The sequence below is a fragment of the Rhinolophus hipposideros genome (assembly GCF_964194185.1).
Source record: "Rhinolophus hipposideros genome assembly, chromosome: 3".
In the NCBI taxonomy this organism is placed as follows: domain Eukaryota; kingdom Metazoa; phylum Chordata; class Mammalia; order Chiroptera; family Rhinolophidae; genus Rhinolophus; species Rhinolophus hipposideros.
In genome coordinates, this window is record NC_138049.1 from 66,581,151 (window position 1) to 66,602,697 (window position 21,547).

A 21,547-nucleotide genomic window follows, 5' to 3' on the forward strand; every position below is an offset into this window, starting at 1 on the left:
TGCAAGTGTTTTAACGGAGATGTGTTTTTATTTCTCTTGGATAAATACCTAGGTTGATATTTCTAGATCATATGGTAAGACTGATATTTGAGACCTGACAATGGTGGTTTGGGGCAGTCTTTCTTAAGTCATCACGCTTCCAATCAATGTTTGAGTCTGTCCCAACAGTATTGAAATCATACTGAACATTGCACCTGGCAAAAGAAAGGAGAACACAACAAAACCTTGATATCTATAGACAGACATTTTACTGCCTAGAGGCCAAATAGAGGCTACCTGCGGCCAGGATAAAAATGTCAAGAAAATTCACAACCGAAGTTCTGATCCTGATTCTACATTGAGAACTCAAAAGATTTTTTAAGGTTAAGGCAAAAAAAAAAAAAATCTTTGAAAATGTCAACACATGAAACTATTAACCAAGTCCAAATCCATTTAGAAATTCATGTATGCAATTGGAATATACTTGAGACATTCAAACACTTAAGACATTCAAATATAATTGGCAGAAATTACTTCTTAAAGGTACAAAGCGTTTTCCGTACACACCCAAATGATTACTGTAATATAATCGGGGACTCGATTCATGGCTTTGTTAATTATTCGTCCTTGCGGCAGACCTTAGTAGCCGTTAAGACTCAAGTGGCTAGAATGACCTGCCCATCCTGGATCCCAATTGTAACTAAGACAAGTAGAGGAGCTTCAAGAAGTTGAGGACGCACAGGTCATGGGTGCGGTTGGCCAGCAGAAATCTAACATTTTAAATCCCCCTGCCCATCTGGGCCAAGACTGCGTTTGACAGGAGGGCGTGTGTGAGACAGAAAGTCGGGGAGAAGGGGCTGGACTCAGTCGGGCAGAGCGCGACCACGCCCTAGCCTTGGCCTTCACGGGGCAGAACTCCGGAAGCCCACGGGCTGGGCTGCACCGACGCCCCCGCGGATCCCAGCGCATCCCGCAGGCGGCGGACAGGTGTGTGCGGCGCGCGCGCACGCAGTGCGTGTCGGGTGCGGGTCCAGCGGGCGGGTGGAGGGGCTGCTGGGCGCCTGGCGGAGGGTGGTTGGCTGGGTGGATGACGGCCTCCCTGCCACCTTCTCTTCTGGCGCTTGCCGGGGATGCTCGCGTGCGGCCCCCCCCTTGCCTGTAAGCTCCCGGCCCGAGAGGACGGCGTGTGTGAGTAGCTGGGGGGGGGGGGGGCAGCCAGGCGCTCCGTGGAGAGCTCGCCCGGGTTTGTCTGCCGTCGTCACCTGACTCTTTGGAGCAGCCACAGCTGAGGTGGGGGCGGGGATGGGGACGCAGCGCGGAGTGTTAGAGAGACGCGGCAGCTCTGGCGGAGGAGGCGGCGGCGGGCGGGCACTGGCTCCTGGGGCCACGGGCTGCGGGCGCAGGGACCGCGGAGCTGAGGGCGGGGGCCGGGCCAGGGCTGGAGGCATCGCGCCCCGGGGTACCGGGTCCGCGCGCGGCCGCACACACCCACCCGGCGCGGCTTTCCTCGGCAGCCCAGGCTCCGCTCAACCTGCGGCGGGCGGGGTGAGTACCCGCGGCCCCGGCTCGGCCCCCTCCCTCGTGGAGGGCCGCGCGGGGATCCGGAGAGGATAATCCTAGGGCGCGGAGAAGGGCAGCGGCGGGGTGACAGCGCCGCGGCGCGTTCCGGGGCGCGCGGGGGGCTGGGCTGGGCTGTCAGCCCGCCTCTGCCCGGCTGCCGGGAAGGGCGAGGCGCTCGGGGTCTCTGGCGCCTCCGCAGAGCGGAGAGGCGCCTGCGGCGGGGATTTGGGAGCCGGGGGAGGGAGCCCGGGCGTAGGGCGGCGGCGATGGCGGGGAGGAAAGGGGAGGCGAGGGCATAATATGGCGCAACGTTAGGATAATCTGTACTGTGACCGAGGGAGGACGAACCCATTGCTGCAGCAGCGCGAGGAGGAGGAGGAGGAGGGAAGCGGCCAAGGCTTGAGTATCCGCTTCATTCTCCCAAGCCTGCGGGCTGCAAGGAGGCAGCGCTGCGGCGGGGAGGTGAGAGGTGGGCACCCGGAGGGCGCGGCGCCCAGGGAATAACCCAGACGCGCGCCACTCCGCCACCCGGGGATCAGGTTGCAGGCAAAGTGCTGATTGACAGGGGGGCGCCGAAACGGTGAGGCGGGGCTGGGACGGGGACGGTGTCACGAGGTTGGGACCCGAGCCCGCGCTGGGGTTCCGTGAGGGACCTACCCTTGCTCAAGACCCCCACATCGCGTCGCAGGAGCGAGGCTTCACGCGTTGCTGGCTCTAGAAGTGGTACCGGGGCGGGCACCGCGAAGAGAGCCGCCGTGTGGCTGGAGGAAGAAAGGCCTGGGTACTCCGAGGGTAGGGTCTGCGGGTTAAAGCGGGACCATCTCCCCCTTTTTTCCCCCCGCAGAAAAGGAGACAGTAGAAGCAGACTGAGAAAATGTCGGGCCAAACGCTCACGGATCGGATCGCCGCGGCTCAGTACAGCGTGACAGGCTCCGCTGTAGCCAGAGCAGTCTGCAAAGCCACCACTCATGAAGTGATGGGCCCCAAGAAAAAGCACCTGGACTGTAAGCATCTCTTTATATAAGTGGGACATGCGCACGGCAGAGGCGCCTTGGATGCCTGCGGTGCAGCCTGGGCTCACTGTCCTTAATGCTGCGGCCTTCCGAACTCCCAGCGCTGTTGCCCCTGGGCTCAAAATCTCCAACTGTGATCTCCTTGGATCAGCCCTGAAACCTTGTCTCTGAGCCATTTTTTTTTCCTATTGACCTCCAAGGTCTTGATGGAGAAACATATATAAATACTATAAGATACCTAGAAATTGTACGTTCTGGATTAGGCATTTTTCGCTGTTTTTTCCCCTTTATCCATGCCCACCTCTTCCAGGTTAGAGGAAATCAGGGGTTGCACGATCTTAACAGCAAAAGATGGATTCATGGAAGGTCAAACTTGTCACCCTAGTTATTTCCTAAATATGTTTTGGATAGTTTTTGAATAGTGTCCTCTTTTTCAGTGTGCTGCTGAGATTTGGTCTGTGAGTGTGGGAGGGTGAGTGTCTGTTGTATGTAACCACACTAAACAAATAAATTCAAGCTATTGAATGAGGAAATTGCACTTCATAGATAATGGCGATTTCATTTGACACTTCCTGGCACACTTCTTTGTCCCATTCTCAGAAACTACTGGGCGGAATGACTTTGCTGTGGTCACAAAATGGATGTACTTTCCCAGCATTTGAGATGGTGCAATTTTAGATTAAAACATTTGATTCATAATATTTTCCCCCATGTTGGTTATTTGATGGAAAAAGTAACTTGGAATCTTTATATGTCTGAAATGTTTATTTGATTAACAGTAAATCTTTTGTTATTGAAGGGCAAATAGGGACCCGTAGAAAAAGGCTTTCACCTGCTTTAGCCAGTGAGGCTCCTTATTAAATAAGGTTACATCAGAGTGTATTCTGGAGTTGCTGTTCAGACTTTTTGACCTGCTTAGGATCTGTCCTGTTCCGATGTTTGTTGGTAAAGGTCAGTGTTGGTATGAGAAACACAGGTATAGCCATTTGTCATCTGGCTTCCTTTGCCCATTTCCTGGTTTTCCTTTGCTTCAGGCATTCCCCAGTGTCTGCCTTGTTGCTGCTGAAAAAAATGGCACCAGTGTTAGAATTGACTCTAGTGCTATTAACTGTATAAGCAAAACTTGAAACTTACAACTGGACATTGAAAGGGTTATCCAGCCATGTGAACCTGTTGTCTCATTAAATTAAATAGTTTTGCTTCTATTAGCTTGTCTGAGGAAAAAACACCATTATTCCTTTCCTGGGGTAATTTTTTGCATTTGTTGATTATGGCATCATGTGTTACATATACAATACAGAATGAGAGAGGCTACCGGGGCTAGGGCACCTAACAGAAGTGGAAATTACAAATTCATGACCAGCTTGTCTTGCTGCAGCATGCTGAATCATTTAGCCATCTTTCCATCAGTTTCCCCAACTCTGGTAGGATGACTCATGTCTTAAAGGTATGTGTCAGTCTAGTAAATCCTCATAATAAGAAAGCTGTAGGTTATGGATTGGCTAAATGCTATGAATGTGATAAATCGATATATCAATGCATTTCACAGAATATTTGCATTTTGAGCATCTCATGAAAACATTATTCAGGTAAAGAGGGACTTTTCCATATTTATATATGTAGTCACCTTAATCTTTTAGATCTGGAAAAGTCTCTTTAAAATTTTCAAGGTGGGAGGTTTTCCAGTGTCTGCAGCATATGTTAGTGAGTGGGGTGATGTTAAAGATGTGGGACATAAGGGTAAGATTCCGTATTTAAAGCAGCTGAAGTAGGAACTGGTATTGAATTATTAATTTGAATAATCATATGAGCTAAACGTTTATTGAGCAGTTACTGTATGCCATGCACTGGGCCTTACATTATTAATTTATCACTACTTAACAGATTCATGGAGGGTAATTAACTCTCAAAGCTTTTAACCACTGCACCAACTGCCATCTGTAGTTTATTTAGGAACATTCTCTGTTGAGAGACAGAGAAAAAGGAACCATATTACCCTGAATGGTCTGATCTTCACAACACCCATCCTGTTTGTATGGCTTTGTGTGAAATTGAGCATCACAGTAAACACACTCCTTGCAGTCTCTATGATATGCATTAAAAAAATTTTTAATTCTGTCACTTAAAATAATGATCAAATGCCAAGTACTGAGAAGTGTTAGTTTTTCTTTTCAGCATTTTACTTTTCCACTAAGTCATAAAATAAATTATATGCAGTTACAACCATCATTAGGGTAGAATTTTGGAAGATAAATATCACATTACTGATGTGTCCTATTTTAAGAAAAGATGATATGGGAAATTTGAGTATATAAATAATGTTTATATGCATTGTAAGAGGGCATCTTTTTGAGAGGGCTCAAAATTCCTTGTGCAGTTCTTATTAAATAACAGTAAGCTGCCTTAGTAATTTATTCAGAGGATTTCAGTAATTTATCAGTTATAAAAGTGAGTCAAACCTGGTATTAAAAAATGCAAACATGTAACTAATTTTCCTTATAGACACTGAAGCATTCTTAAAGTTAGTGTTTTAATTTTGAAATTATTGAATACTAGTTGGGAGGAAAAGAGCACAAAATGTAGAGTGGGGGGTTTGAAACCAAAAACAAAAAAAATTATAATTAGTTTGATTTGTGTATAACTTTCTAGTTTGGAGTTTGGATTCAAAGATTATATAAGAATAGAGTTTATGGTTCTGTGATTTGTTTTCTCTTAGATATCAGATTAATTGAACAGGCTCAAAATCTTTATGAAAAGTGTATTTAATGTTATTTAAAGTACTGGTTTAAAAGATAATTTTTTTTCTCTTTAGGCTAATAGGCCAAGAAAATTATTAATTATAGTGATTATAAAATGATGCTTAATGGTACATGATTTATACATTTGAAGAAATTATTTGTTAACATCTGGAGCCGAATAACATATGATGAGAAGGTGGAGAAAAATTAGACATATATTCTCAGATTTTTTTTCCAATAACAGTATGTTTCTTAGAGAAAAAATATATTCAGTGAAGCTTCACTATAATCAGCATTGATATAGTAAATGTAAAGGTTAAGGTTAACCTAATCTAAATAAGCATTATATATTTTAAGGTACTTTTGGATTATGTAAAACTTTTATTCCGTACTCTACCCTACTATAATAATGTTGCCCTGTGCCCATGAAAGTTAAACACCTAATCAATGTTAGTTTGACAGTTTTTCTGGGTTCCTCTGCACATCTTCACTTCCTTTCCCTTGTAACTTTGTATACTTATTTGATAGTACATAAAACATCCAAGACCCAGCAAGTATTTGCCTCTTGTTTACAACTGTTGTGCATTTCAGTTGCTTTTCTTCTTTTATAGTTTTATAGTTGATGGCATAAAGGATAGCTCAAGTCAAATAATAAAGTAACAAGATCCAGTAGGCCACCCAGTACCTATCCAAATGCTGTGTCAAGGTTAAAGAACAACAGCAAGAAAAAAATAATAAAGTTGGGCAAAAGTGTAACACCTGCAGAAGGAAAATTTGGAAAGTTTTGCAGCCCTGACACAAAGATTCATTTTGAATAATAGTTCTTATGAACAATAGGCTATAAAGTACCTTATTTAAGATTATCAAAATTCAAACTTAGACATTACTACTGACATCAAACCAAACCTTATTGAAAAGCCAAATTATCAGTTATATGTATATAACTGATATATGTATATATAACTGATATATATATATATATATATATACATATATGTATTCTAAACCTCTTGAGGGTTTTCAATAATGAGCTTATCCCACATAATAAGCAGGTGATTCAAGTTCTGAATCTTATGTTTGAGAGATATTTTCATTTTATAAATGATTCTTTTCCTCTCACGTTAAAAAAAAATAAGATTGTATTTATTATAAGAATATCTGATAAAGGTAGGGTGACATATGGTCTGTGTTTAGACTCAAGGGAAATATGGCACATTACCACAAAATTCCTGCTGCTTTAATTGTATTCATAAAGTATCTGCTAATAAGTAAAAAAAAATTATGAGTAAATATAAAATGAAAACTTAAACCTAAAAGTTCATTTCCTTTAAATAAACTTGCTTGGTATATACATAGGGTGCCAAATATAAATGTATGCACATTTTAAGAAAGGAAAAAACTGTATTAAAGTTGTAATACTAAGTACATACCAATAACAAAGGATAAATAATACAAGTCCCGTTTGACTTCTGCAATTACAGGAGGTGCTCAAAGTGGTTCCCATCAGCGTCCAGACACTTCTGATTACAGGGAACTACTGCTTGGGCAATGTGGACCAAAGTGTCCACTTGCATTGCTGCACATGCCTTTTCAATTTGCTCACACAGTACCATGCGTCTCAAATTTACGAATGCGTGCAATTGTTAGGTGTGTTGGAGGTTCTGTTGCATACTCACACCTCCATTGTCATTGTCCTTAGGTAACATTCTCGAATTTCAAATACCACTTCAAAATGGTCTTGTGCTCCTCAAACGACAACTGTTTCTGCCATTTTCTTTAACTGTCCTGCCTGTCGCATGGTGACACTTAGCATTCGTTTGATTAACGCCGTCTTTTGAGCAAACGTCATACTACACATTGCTGCCGTAATTCAACTCGAAAAGTAATACATAGCTCTTAACATGTGTATACGTTTTTTTGACACCCCTGGTATAAAATATATTTTGATTTATAGAAATGCTATTTGCGCACAAATTCAGTTAAAACCATATTTATATTTGTGGTAATTTAGAGAGCTTTCTACAATGCTAAGATCCAAAAAGTAAGCAAAGTTTATTAAATATATTAATTGGAACAATGTATAAAAGTTTACTGAACACTAAAGCAACTTTCAATACGAGACATACACTAGCTTACTGTAAATATATTTTACTTTGGTTCCAGTTATTATCATTTAACTATTTATTATTGTCTAAATATACTTTTCATTTTTCTATATCAAGGCATACTGTGTTCCTTCTTGATTTCATCAGAAGACCTCGTCTAAATGTGAAGATGGTTTAGAACAATCCATATTATTTGTTAGGCAATCAAGAAGAGATGAGGAAAATACACTTCTGAAAAGCTTTCAAGCTTATTATTATTATTATATCATAAATCTATAAGCTTATTATTATATCATAAATCTATATCATAAATCATAAATTTATGATATTATTATATCATGAATCTATATATAAATCTATATTATATCATAAATCTATCACCAATCTGCGTGGTCCTGTAATGTTTACAGTCTATGCTCAGCATCCCAAGAAGGGAGAGAAAGGATCATGTGAGATTCAGGGGTTGGCAGGAGCCAGGGAAGCAGAAGAGTGGCAAAGAGTCTTAGGCAATAGTAGGGAGCTTGCTTCTGAAATGACTTTAAGTAATTAAGGAGGCTTTTTACTAGCCAGTGGAACAATAAGGATTTCTTACTGGATCTTTTTACATCTTCATTTTCAAAGAAATCTTTTCTTATGGTATAATGTTAAATATGTTGGGGTCATTTTAGATGTTTTCCCCCCTTTGGCAATCAATGTGGTGAGCAGATGTTTTCTTAAAACCATTATGAACTTGGTAACTCAAATTAATTTTTTGAAAGTTGCTCTAGTGATTTAAAAAATTGTATATATATATAAATAAGTAAAATTATGTATGTAGTAGGTAAATTCAGATCTTAACTACAAAATTAGCTTGTAGCATTTTATATTAAAATCTAGATTTTTGGTACATTGCCATATTAGTTTTAATGTTTAATAGATGTCCACTGAAGTCTTATTTGTAATTTAATCTGGATACTTAATTGCCATGGATCTCTCAGCTTTTCACAAATAAATATCCTTTAAATATCTTATTTCCTCTCTTCAAATTTATTGATGCTAGGCTAGAGTGTTCTTTGGAGCTTATCTTGGTTTCAATAACTTGGTAAGGAGGGTCAGAAGTGACATACTGTATACTGCTATTCCCTCGGGACCAGGGATGCTTTCCTCACTGCGTCGTATTTTAGGTGACTCAACTCCTGAGCCAGCAGCTACTGAGAGAACCTTCAATTATAATCATAGTGCAGTTAAATAATTTGAAAAGCCACGTTTCTGCCATTAAAAATATTGTAAATACCTTCCTCTTTTCAGAGGAATATATTGTTTACTTGTGAAGTGAAATGTTGGCTGTTTTTTCTTAGGTGTTAGTGTTATGTGCTCTGTTTTTTGTTTCTCATAAAAGGGAGAATAGTTGAATGACATACCCAATATCAATTGCATGATGACCTATAAGTAAAAAATGATGGAGTATTTCTTAGGGCACAAACCAAAGAGAATTGTACCCTAAAGCCCACAGCTTTCTGTAGCTGTCTTCCTGCTCTCCCAAGTGTGTGAGGGAGGACCCCCTACCGCCAGCCCACATGTCCTCAAGGTTTCTCTCTTATGCACCTTTAAGAAGCGTCTAATATCTTTTTTTAAATTAACGTTTATTGGGATGGCAATTGTTAGTAAAAGCTACATAGGTTTCAGGTGTACAATTCTGTAATACATCATCTATATGTCACATTGTGTGTTCACCATCCAGAGTCAGTTCTCCTTCCATTACCATATATTTGATCCTTTATACTCTCATCTAGGATCTAATATCTTCTAAAGGATTTTATGATGTACTGTTTCTGGCTACTCAAGAGAGAGAAGCTGGATCTTTGCCTGCTTCATGTGGTTTTGCTTTTGGGCCTCATCATTTGATTATTTTCCTACAGTTAGCAATTTTATTTTAAATTATAATTCTCCTTTTTTCTTTATCAATTATTCCCTCTGTCATCTGTATGTTAACCTCCCCTTCTATCTCTCATAAACATTTTCAGTTATCTCTGTTTAAAACAAAACCACCTACACACAAGTCTGTTTGGACTCTATGACCCTTTTCCAGCAGTCAGCCTGTCATCCCTTGCTTTTCTTTCACAACCAAACTTCTTGAAACAGTAGCTCACCATTCCAAAGAACACAAACACAACTCTACCCCTCTTTGGATATGGCGTCTTTGATTGCCTTCATTCAAACATTAGAATTGCTGTTAGGTACTAGGCATTGCCCACCCATATGCCCAAGCCACTAACCTGGGAGGTATCCCTCATCCCTCTAGTCCAGAGGGTTATTAATTATTAAAAACTCTCTGAAATCTCCTTCTTTAGCTGTCTTCTGCCTTCATTTAGATAAGTAATAAATCTCATCTGTAAAATGAAGATTAATAATAGCAGCAACCTCACTTTTGGTGAGAAACAAGTGAGATAGTGCGTGTAAAAGACCTAGCCCAGATCTTGACACATAAATGGAGAAAAAAACATCAGTTATCATTACCACTACTGTTAACCATAACTAGCACAATTGCTGTTTTTGCTACTGTTGCTACTACTACCGTGTTTTCCCGAAAATAAGACCTAGTCAGACCATTAGCTCTAATGCATCTTTTGGAGCAAAAATTAATATAAGACCCAGTCTTAATTTAACACAATATAAGACTGGGTCTTATGTAATATATAATACAATAATATATGATATAACACTCAGTCTTATTTTAATGTAAGACTGGGTATAATATAACACAACACAACACAATACCGGGTCTTACATTTTTGCTCCAAAAGACACGTTAGAGCTGGTGGTCCCATTAGGTCTTATTTTCAGGGAAACATGGTAGTATCATTACTGCTCCTACTACCACCATAACTATTGTTATATAATCATTAGTGATTTGCCCTTACCACTTCTCCATGCTTGTTTTTTGCCCCCTCCTTTCAGTTACTTCAGTTTTTGCTTTAATTCCAACTGTCCCCTTCAGTAGTTTGGAAGCTATATATATATATATTATTTCTGTTCTTTAATGATTATCCTTAAAATTTGAACATGCATATTTGAAATCTAAAGTAAATCAGCATCTCTTTTTTTCTCCCAAAGAAAAGAAACTTTTAACTCCAATCACTCACTTCTTACTTACGTGCTATTATTGTCCAGTGTTTTAATTTTACCATGGTTTTAAACCCTAAAGCTAGACATTATTCAATATATGCAGTTTTTATTTAGTTGTATCCACCTTGACTTCTTTGCTCACCATTCCTTCATTATGTCTAAGATTTTCTTTTTTCCTTTTTCTTTTTAATTTATTTTTTAAATTATAGTTGACATACAATATTATATTTCAGGTGTACAACATAGTGATTAAACACTTATATAACTTAGGAAGTGATCACTTCGATAACTCTAGTACCCATCTACCACCATACATAGTTGTTATAATATTATTGACTATATTCCCTATGCTGTACTTTATATCCCTGTGACTATTTTTATAACTGGAAATTTGTACTTAATCCCTTTCACCTCCCATCTGGTGACCAATTTGTTCTCCATATCTATTGTTCTTTTTTTCATTTGTTTTGTTTTTTAGATTCTCCATGTAAGTGAAATCGTATGGTATTTGCCTTTCTCTATCTGACTTATTTCACTGAATGTAATACCTCCTAAATCCATCCATGTTGTCACAAATGGCAAGATTTCATTCTTTTTTATGATTAATATTCCATTATATATATGTACCACATATTCTTTACCCATTTGTCTATTGATGGATACTTAGATTGCTTCCATATATTGAGTATTGTAAATAATGCGGCAGTGAACATAAGGGTGCGTATATCTTTTCAAGTTAGTGATTTGGATTTCTTTGGATAAATACACAGAAGTGGAATTGGTGGGTCATATGGTAGTTCTATTTTTAATTTTTTGAGGAATCTCCATTTTGATTTTCATAGTGGCTACATAATTTGCAATCCCACCAGCAGGGCACAAAGGATCCCTTTTCTTCACATCCTCATCAGCATTTGTTTGTTGATTTATTGATAATAGCCATTCTGACAAGCATGAGGTGATATCTCATTGTGGTTTTAATGTGCATTTCCCTAATGATTAGTGACATTGAACATCTTTTCATATGTCTGTTGATGATTTGTATGTTACCTATTCAGGTCATCTGCCCATTTTTTAATTGGATTTTGTGTGTGTGTGTATGTGTGTTAAGTTGTATGTATGACTTCCTTATATAATTTGGATAGTAACACCTTATTAAATGTATCATTGGTGAATATCTTCTCCCATTTAGTAGGTTGTCTTTTTGTTTTGTTGATGGTTTCCTTCACTGTACAAAAATTTTTTATTTTGTGGTTGTCCCATTTGTTTATTTTTTCTTTTGTCTTCTTTGTCTGAGGAGACATCTAAAAAATACTGCTAAGAGCAAGGTCAAAAAGTTTACTACCTATGTTTTCTTCTAGGAATTTTATGGTTTCAGCTCTTACATTTAAGTCTTTAATGCATTTCAAGTTTATTTTTGTATATAGTTAGTTTGTCCTTATATGCAATTCTAGATTGACAGTTATTTTTTTTCTTTGAAGATAATATTTCACTCTTTTGGCTCCCATTGTTGCTCTTAAGATGTCAACTATTAGTCTTCCTAATGTCTTTAGGTACCTATTTTTGTTTTTGTGACGGCTTTTAAAATCTTGTTTGTCTTGTCCTTCTGTAGTATGTGTAGGTTTAGATATAACCTTGTTTTTATTATCCTATTTGGAACTTGGGTTACGTGAATCTGAAAATTCAGGTCTCATAAATTCTGAAAAATTCTCAATGTTTCAGTTACCATTAATTTTTACCTACACCCATTCTCTTTCATCTCTCCTTCAAATATGATTATACATATGGTAGGCCTTCTCATTATATCTCTTTATATCTCTAAATATACCTTTCATAGTTTCTATTATTTTCTTTACTGTTCAGCATGCTTTGTTTTTCAGATATCTTTCATTCAGTTCATTAATTCTCTTTAGCCCTTTCTTGTCTGCTTTTACTCATCCTTAGTTTTTAATTTTATTCATTTACATTTTTTCATTTTTGAAGCTTTTCAACTTTGTTCTCTTTTTTATTTTTTTATTTTTGATCACTTACATTTCTTGCTCTCATTTTTGAATTCCTCATTTATTTCTTTACCATTTTGAACACAATTCATTGTATACTCTGTATCTCATAGATAGATCCATTACATGAAGTTTTGTTTCTGCTGTTGTTTTTGCCTCTCAGTCATGATTTGTGTCCTCGTGTGTTTTGTAATTTTGGACTCTGAGATCATATTGACTAGGATTTCAACTGTGGGAATTCTGGGAAGCCTAGGATCACCTAAAGAGGATTTGTGTTTGCTTCTGCTAGGTCCTACAAGTGCTGCTATTTTGGGAGCGTCTTAAGTTAATGTCTGCTATTGGAGTTTCTCATGTAGCGGAGGTCTAGGTCCATGATTTGAAAATCCAAAAAACTCAAAAGACCTTTATTTTTGTAAATTATTTTATGGCAAAATTTGACCTGATATAACCATTATACTACCTAACATGAAGTTTCATGTGTTGACCTATAGAAACGTTGTCATATTATTGTGTGCTGTCCAGATTATACTGGGGTGTTGCTTAATATATGGTGTATATCCCATATTACTTTTGTAAAATCTGAAAATTCTTAAATTTTGAAACATGTATGACTCTGAGGGTCTTGGCTAGAGGAATATGATTCTTTAGTCAAAATGTGAATCACAAACTTGGGCAAGGAGAAAGCTATGGTTACAAATGCCCCAGAGATACTTTTCCCTTTTATCTACTCAGAATCTAGACTGAGTGGGACAAGATTTTCTCTTGTCTTCCTTTGCTGGGAGATGTTCTTTTTTTCTTCCCCCTCTCTCCTAAGTTTGCTAAGGAAGTAACTCTTTGAAGATCCCAGCTTTATGTGGAGGTCTCAGTTCCAAATAGGCACCTTGCTTAGTCCCAAAGACCTTGTTTCCTGTTCCTCACAGGGCTGTTAAAAATCTAAGCTTCTGTCCATGCAGATTAATACATGGCCTCAGGGAGCCTTCTCCTCAGTATCAGTTTACCATGGGTTTTCTGCATCTTCTTTCTTTGTTGGACCTGGGGATTACTTTTATTTTCTCGTGAGTTCACCCAAATGGGTGGAAGAATGCCTATAATATTAATCTAGGTTATGAGGTATTTATTTTCTTGATAGTCTACCTGTGTACTAGAAATGGAACCAGCCTGTTTTCCTATCCTCTGTGCTTGCCTCTCCCCCACTAACCTTCTTCCCCCCAACACACACAACACAGTTCATTCCCGAGCAGCTTTGAAATTTATTAGATTCATTATGCATTATTTTGGAACCTTTGAAATGCTGTTTCTGTGTTGTAATATATTTTTTAAATCTCATATCTAAACCCTAGCTTTAGCCATTCTTTCTCAGTTCTTAGAAGGGTTGCTGTGCATACGTACCTATATACCTGTCAGATCACTCAGAGAGCTATGGTGGGATTCTATTCAATGGTTTTCTTTTTTGTCTGGTCTGCAGTTGCATTGAGGCTGCTTATCCCTAACTACCTTATCCCTAAAACCATATCATGGGAGCAGGTTTTGGTAAACATTTTGTTGAATGATTTTTTATTTTATTACACATTTTACATTTACCAAATTTTAGGCCCTTTTTTAAAATAAAATTTGTATTTAAAAATTTTACTTGCTAACCTTCCAGAAGAGCAAGGAATTAAACTTGATCCACTTTCTCTCAAAGTTATGAAAGCAATAGAAGTATGTAATATTGAAGGAAAACAAACAAATAAAAGAAACATAAAATTGCCAATGTAGATATTAATGTGCATTTCCTGAAGGTCTCTCAACACTTACATTCATATGATATGATAAAAATTTAGTTTGGGGAAATTTATATTCTTGATACGAAGAGAGTTTTAGTTGTGGATTTAAAAGCTTGTGTATATTTCTCTTGGTGCATATCACCAATGATTAGATAGTAGGTATTAGGTAGTAATATAGAGAAAATTCTTTGTTACTATTTTGTGTATGTATGTATGTATGCACCCACTTGCTTTAGTTTGTTCTGAATTGGATAGAGTTTGGTAGCATTGCTTTTCCATATTCATTCTATAATTCGTAAGTATGTACATTATAAATAGTAAGGGTAGTTATGGGAGAAAAGCATTATTTCAGAAGTAGCTACATACTGTCAAGTTTCACTGAAATGATATTATGTACTGTATATAGTGATATTATTCCCTAACTTGATAATATTACCATTAACAACTTGAGGGTTTTAGAAAAGCAGTAAGGAAAGGGGACAAGCTTAAGCTAAAGCTTTGGATTGTTTTGCTTTTGTAAAGAGAGCAATAAATGTTATCATATTTAATTTGGCCTTTAATGACCTGTTTGGAGAAAATATAAATTACTTCCAGTATTGAGGCTTTCAGTAGCTTATTTAACACAATCCCATTATTTATTCATTTAGCAAATATTTGGGTATTTACTAAATACCAGGAATTGTTCCAAGAGGCAGGGATACCATGGTGAACAAGATACACACAATTCTTAGCATCAGACAGCTTGCAACTTAGTAGGGGATACAGAAAAATAAAAGAAATAATTACAAGTCATGCAAAAAGAATTAGATTTTTAACAGGGGAGGCAAAGACTACAGTAGAGGTCCATTGCAGAGGAAGTGATGTGTGAGCCCGACTTGAAGAATGAGTGGGATTTAACCTCACTAAGGTGTGGATAAGGGCTGCTGCGTTATCTGTTATCTAGGAAGAAGCTCAGAAAGAGCAAGGCATATTTTAGGAATTTAAAGAACTTAAGTGTTGCTGGAAAACTGAGTTTAAGAGGCCCGAGAATTTTAAGAGATGAGAGCTGAGTTGTAAACGGGCGAGATCTGGGAAGTCTTCTAGGCTGGAGAGACACTTACAAGTTGTCCAACCTGTTCATGTTTACAGATGAGGAAGCTGAGCCCCAGAGAGGCAATATCCTGCATTATATATGTCTTAATACTGAGTAACTCTTATCTGCCTAGAGCAGGTGTCCCGTGGGTCATTGCTGTGTTCATCTACTTCTGATTGCTGTATCTATGCCAGAAAATATCCTCTGTGTGGGATATTTCATTTTCTACCCAGGAAATGAAAAATTATTTAAACATATATGTGTATATGTGTGTATGTATACATATACGAAGTCTGACAAGTTTGAGAACTTATCCTAGAAAAAGTGCTACATACCTCATAGCTGATTATCAGTATGGTCATTTTCGAAGTACTCCCGTTGGGAATCTGCACCGACACCAGTCCACACTTCAAAGCAATTTTGGAACTTTTTCAGGAACGGCCTTCAGAATTATATTGTATTACCCTTGATGTCCTGAGTGTCATCAAATGTCATCTTTCTTTCAATATTTCCTTTTTTTTGGGGTAAAGAAAGAAGTCATTGGGGGCCAGATCAGGTGGGTAGGGAGGGTGTTCCAATACAGTTACTTGTTTACTGGCTAAAAACTCCCTCACAGACAGTGCTGTGTGAGCTGGTGCATTGTCGTGATGCAACAGCCATGAATTGTTGGTGAAAAGTTCAGGTCATCTAACTTATTCACACAGCATTTTCAGCACTTCCAAATGGTAGACTTGGTGAACTGTTTGTGGAGTTGGTACAAATTCATAATGAATAATCCCTCTGCTATCAAAAAAGGTTAGCAACATTGTTGCTACAAGTTCACGAACTTAACTGTCAGACCTTACACACACAGAGAGACACACACACACAAACATTTTAACAGTCTGAATTCAGAGTCACCATAAATGCATCACCCAAGGCACTCGTGACACAATGCACAGCATCAGTCAGTTCCTGATGGTCCAGGACTCCTCCTCCGAGCCTGACCTCTTTGTATCTTTTCCCACTTCTTACCTATTGCTTGGTTCTTGGTAAGAAGTTCTTGGTGGTGTTGCCACCAGAGAATGCTACCTATGCCATTAGTGACAATGAAGACAAAAAAGATTACAGACTTAGGTAATTTAGTTGAAAGTCTTCTAAAAACTGCATGTTAAACTTTAAAGGCTATTTAGTTTGGTTTATGATTGTGGTGACATAATTTATAACTTTCCTAAGTATCATCACTGAAATCAGAGATTTTTATATATTAGGCTTAACTTAAAAATCTGAAACACTAAAACAAAATAAACCTCTCATCATCATATATATTGAGTGTATCTAAGTATTTTAATGCCATACTTCACTGGGTTTGTTTGTTAGTCTGTTAACACTAAAGAACAAAAGCTAAAGTTAAAAATTTAGGTTAAGAAAATATCCAAGTGAAGAATTTTACCTTTCTCCTATTTTTTCCGAAGCCAGTTGTTTTCATGTCACCATCCTCTGTAATTGTTTTCCTCAAGATAAATATTAAAAATACGTCATAAAAGATTCTATTGATTCTTCCTGAAATGAAATTTCAAAACTTCCTGTAATTTCCCTATCAACTTAATTAGCGTCACATTGTACATCTTACAAATCCTCTATCATCTAGCTAAATAATTCAGTTAGACCACGGCTTGATGAAATGTTGTTCTTTTTGTCTCCCTAACGCAACAGGATTGCAGTCTATTCAGGTTTTTCTGGTCTCTTCATTAAGTATTGTAACGTTGTACATTTTGGTTCTGGCTACCCTTGAAAGAGCATAACTATGGCCGTGGAAGTTCAATGGAAGGCTGATTTGAGGCTGGGCTAAAGAGAAGGCTGCACTGTTAAATACCTGCATCTCCTCATTGCTTTGTGGTTTTCTATTCTGTTTTTCCCACCCGAATTCTCTTATCATTGTTCCAAAGGAGTCATTTAATTTTTAGTTATATTTTACTGCATTTTGTGAAGAACCGTGTGCAATACAGCAACATTACTCTGTCGAGGGTCTGTTCTATCCATGTATCTCAGTGGAATGGAGATGTGACTCGGATCCTTCTTGTGGGTTATACTAATCATTTCATTCAGCCGGCTGTGACCTCAGAAGTGTTCCTGAGAATGCTCCCTATGCCATTGGTTGAATTCAGTATTACTTTTTCAAATGGAAAAAGAAGAGTGTAAACTGGGCCCTCAATTGGTGAGAGTGTAAATTGGTACAAATATTTGGGAGGGTGGATTTGTAATATCGATCAAAACTCTTGAAAATCCTTTGATCCAGCAATTTAACTGCTATAAATTTATCTTAGATAAATAAATGTAAAAATAGAGAAAAATATTCATTCAAGGGTACTTGTTGCAGCAATATATACAGTGTATGGGAATGCAAAATTAAATACACATAAATAGTTGATTTAAAAATGGTGGTGTATCCAAACAATAAGATACTGGGAAACCTTGAAAAATGAGATTTTTAAAGCATATTTTACGCAGAAAGACAATTGATATGATCTGGTTTTCATTTTTTTTGAAAGTGTGTATGCCCATAATATGTATTTTGGTAGAATATATGCCAGTATTTTGTCTGCAGGTTGAAGATTTTTTACTTTCTACTTTATATCCATATTAATCATGACTTTTTATTATGGGTTACAGGAACATAGGTCAAACTAGTTCGGGCAAAAAGAGGATCATTTTTGCCCTTGTAACCGAAAGACAGGGATGAAGCTGGGTCTTTCTGGTGCTCGCTCAGTATTCTGTCCCTACACCTCCTCTTTCTCTTACCTCCAGTTCACACAATAGTGATGGAGCACCTCCTTAATTCTCACAAATGAACTTTCTCAATGTGTCTGGAAACATGATGGACTAAGGCTCACATCACCACAACCTCATCGAGAGAAAGGAACTCTCTTTCTACAACTAGAGTTATACGAAATTATAGGGAAGAATTCTGATTTGCTTTGGTTAGGTCATGGTTTACATATCTGAATATGTGGCATAAGACTATGATTGTCAGTCTCAACCAGAACTGCCTAGTTGGGAATCCCAAGAGATAATGGCCTGGTACAAATTTTATTTATTGCTCATATAACAGTCTTCTGTGGAAGGCTTGTTCTATCTAGGGATTTTATGCCCTAGGGTTTCAAAGTTCTCCACTGGATTCTATGTATCTGTCTGACAGAGGGAGGCAGAAAGGGGAATACGCAGGTCCTCAGGTAATGTCACTTCTTTCAACTCTGTTTCATTATTGATGAGATGCAGTAGGAGGAATTCAGCTCTTGCTTATATCTATGGTAACATTGGTTTCATTATGTGTCATTTCACTTAAAGTTGCAGAACCTATTTATGATATTAAGTGAGGACCGACTGTATTGTAGGGGAGGATTTAGATCAAGGACTAGAAATCATTTCCCCTGTATTCCATTGGCAAGAATTCAGTTGGCTCTCCAATAATGTAGGCAAAGGTGGGAAATGAAGTCTGGCTGTGAGTTCAGAAGGAGAAAGAAACGGGAAGTGAGCACACAGCATTAACTTCACCGTGTCCATAGAAAAAGAAATTGGATTGTGATTTGTCACCTGTATCTTAAAAACACTTATTTTGTGCCGCTGAGTTTGCCCCAGAGATTTCACTGCCACCATCATGTGATCATTAGCATCTAGTAATGAGATAGCTGCTGTGAATTTTTTTCCAGTGAAGCCAGATGATTCTGGAAATGGATAACTAATGGCTGGTCAGTAGACTCACGGTATATTCCTCCATCCTTGGCAGACATTGCAAATTGATCCTGACATTCTTCAAAACTTTCATTTGGTCTCAAAGTGCATCCATATACAGTGCTTTGAATTTCTACTGTCAGTCATAGATGAAACTTAAGATGAAATAGGTTTGCCATAACTTGTTTTAGACAATTGATCCGTACTGGGTACTAATGCAAACTGCTCCCTGGATTTACCTAGACACCAAGAATTGGCCTTCAACTTGGATAGTGCCAAGTGCAGAATTCATTTTGGTTTGTTTGATAGTAAAAGGCTGACTTTATATTTTGCATTTAATGGAGATGTTTATAGCTATTGTGAGACATGGAAAAGATGTTTTGAATTTCTCATTTAGATTTTCATCTGAACTTTCTCCAGCCATCAAATTTGATACTAATCAGTGCTTTACACAAAGCACATTTGAATTTTAGTACCAGGAAATTTTCTTTGAGTTGCTACTCAGGTACCTACATGGATATGGTTTCTTTTTCAACGTAAGGTGATTCTTGATTCCCTTGTTTGATGTATAATGCATTAGCAATCTGTCTTTTCCTGTAAGATTTAAGTGAATTAAAATAAAGGGGTTCTGTAAGAGTGAAAGCGAGGCTTACATATTGTGCTTGGCACATGTATGTGATCAATTGCTGTTATCCTCACAAACCCCTGGAAGGGAAATACTCTTATCCTTACTTTCCAGGGGAGGAAAACAAGGCCTAAGGAGTTTAGGGACCACCCAAGGTCCCGCAGCTAATGAGGGAAGAGTTAGGATTTCACCAAGGATACTAATTGCAAGACATTTTTTCCTGTGCAGCATGTTTTTTGCTTGTTGTCTGTGTCTCCAAGTGTCACAAGTAGCAATAATCCAAAACAAAACCCGTTAAAACATTATTTTAGGGAATAAAAAATAGGGTGAGACCTCAAGGCAGTTTATTAGTTAATTAGCTAGGTAGACAAATCCCCTTCAAAGGACCTCCTCTGTCTAATTGGGGGGGGTGAAGTGGAGAGGGTGGGTGCAAATTACTGAAACAATCTCTCCCCTCATCAGTTATGTCTTTTGATGATTTGCTATTGAGGCCTTTATTTTAACATACTTTTTAATTAAGGACTTTGGGTGGTGATGGAAAGTACAGCAGAAGGAGTACTGATTTGTGATCAGAGGACCTAGTATAATTCCAGGCTCTATTGCTCTCTGGCTGTGCTCTTGGACTAATTAACTTAGTCTCTTTTCTAAGGCAACGTGAGGATATGGTAAACTTTAAATGAATATATTTGTTAAAAAACAGAAATAATAACCAAATTTCAACTCTAAATTGCTCTATAAATTATTGTTATTGGAGGAAAAAGCATTTTGGGCCCCAACAGTTATCTTTCTAGGTATCTTTCAGGTACTGCATGCAGCAATAATATGCAAAACGAGCCCAGCCTCTGCTGCTCTGTGCTTATCTTTGTCATCTGCTTAAGAGATGATAGTTTATTTCTAGAAGATATGAAAACATATGGGGGCAATTAAACCCTCACTATGTGGGGTCATGATCTTGTTTTTGTTCTGTTCGCAAATGTTAGCACGAATTATTAAAATATAATTTGTGTTTGATTAAAATTATCTCCTAGTTATGGAGACTTAGTAAATAGGTTTAGACTTAACATTTTTTTAGATATTAAACTTTTGAAATACAGAGTCTTTCAGTAAAAGAGAGTTACTGCTTCTTTAAAAAAATCATGGTAGTTATCCACTGAAATGTTTAAGACATGTAGGAAGTGATAAAACTAAAATATGTGGAGTGTATATTGTTGGGCCTACAATTCTTCATGGTTACGGTTTTGTACTATTCTCAGGTTATAGTTGAAGACATGACTGAAAATGAAGAGCCATTAAATATATATTGTTTTGCGTTAAACAGTAGTGAATTGTCCTTGAAGAAAGGCTTTTTAAATATTTAGTAAAAACTTTGAACTGATTACAAAACTGATTTAAAAGTGAGATCAGTTTCATAGTGAATCTCAATTTATATTATATGCACTAATAGTGAAATATATTTGAAGGACTTGGACAGTTTTTAGTACTAATAGAAGGTGACCCAAACAGTAGAACCATATAACAAAATTCAGTCAATAAATAATGTTAAGGATGTTGAGGTTCATTGTTTGGATTGAAGGCTTTTTGAAAAATTGTTAGCTGGATAATTGAATCATTTTAAATTTTGCATGTAAGAATTTAGTCCTTATAGCTAATAGTAAGTTATGTAGTTACGGTTAAGAATTCGTAACATTTAATATACTAATTGACCAGGTATAATATAACTTCAGAGAGGTTATAATTCACAGAGCTTATCACAATCTTAGTTAGGTCATAATTATGCGCTCTTTTATTTTTAAACTATTTGTGTGTATTTTGCTATGTATTTCTTAATATTGCTAAACTTGGTCAGCTTCTGGTAAAAGTGTGAAAAGGATGAACA

General features: G+C 37.7%; 1 protein-coding gene across 13 annotated transcripts in view; it reads left to right on the forward strand.

The window, feature by feature from the left end:
- Positions 1-848: 848 nt before the first annotated feature.
- SNAP91 (synaptosome associated protein 91) overlaps positions 849-21,547 on the forward strand; it is a 139,161-nt gene continuing 118,462 nt past the window's right edge. For 5 of the 13 annotated variants that reach the window (XM_081040034.1, XM_081040045.1, XM_081040046.1 and 2 more), the window contains exons 1-2: positions 1,324-1,524; positions 2,384-2,543. In XM_081040034.1, the coding sequence (XP_080896160.1) occupies positions 2,414-2,543 (130 nt within the window). In that variant the 5' untranslated portion in view covers positions 1,324-1,524; positions 2,384-2,413. Of the gene's footprint in view, positions 967-1,007; positions 1,168-1,221; positions 1,270-1,323; positions 1,525-1,552; positions 2,009-2,383; positions 2,544-21,547 lie in introns of those variants that run through there. The other 8 variants (XM_081040042.1, XM_081040041.1, XM_081040039.1 and 5 more) reach the window with 8 other exon arrangements.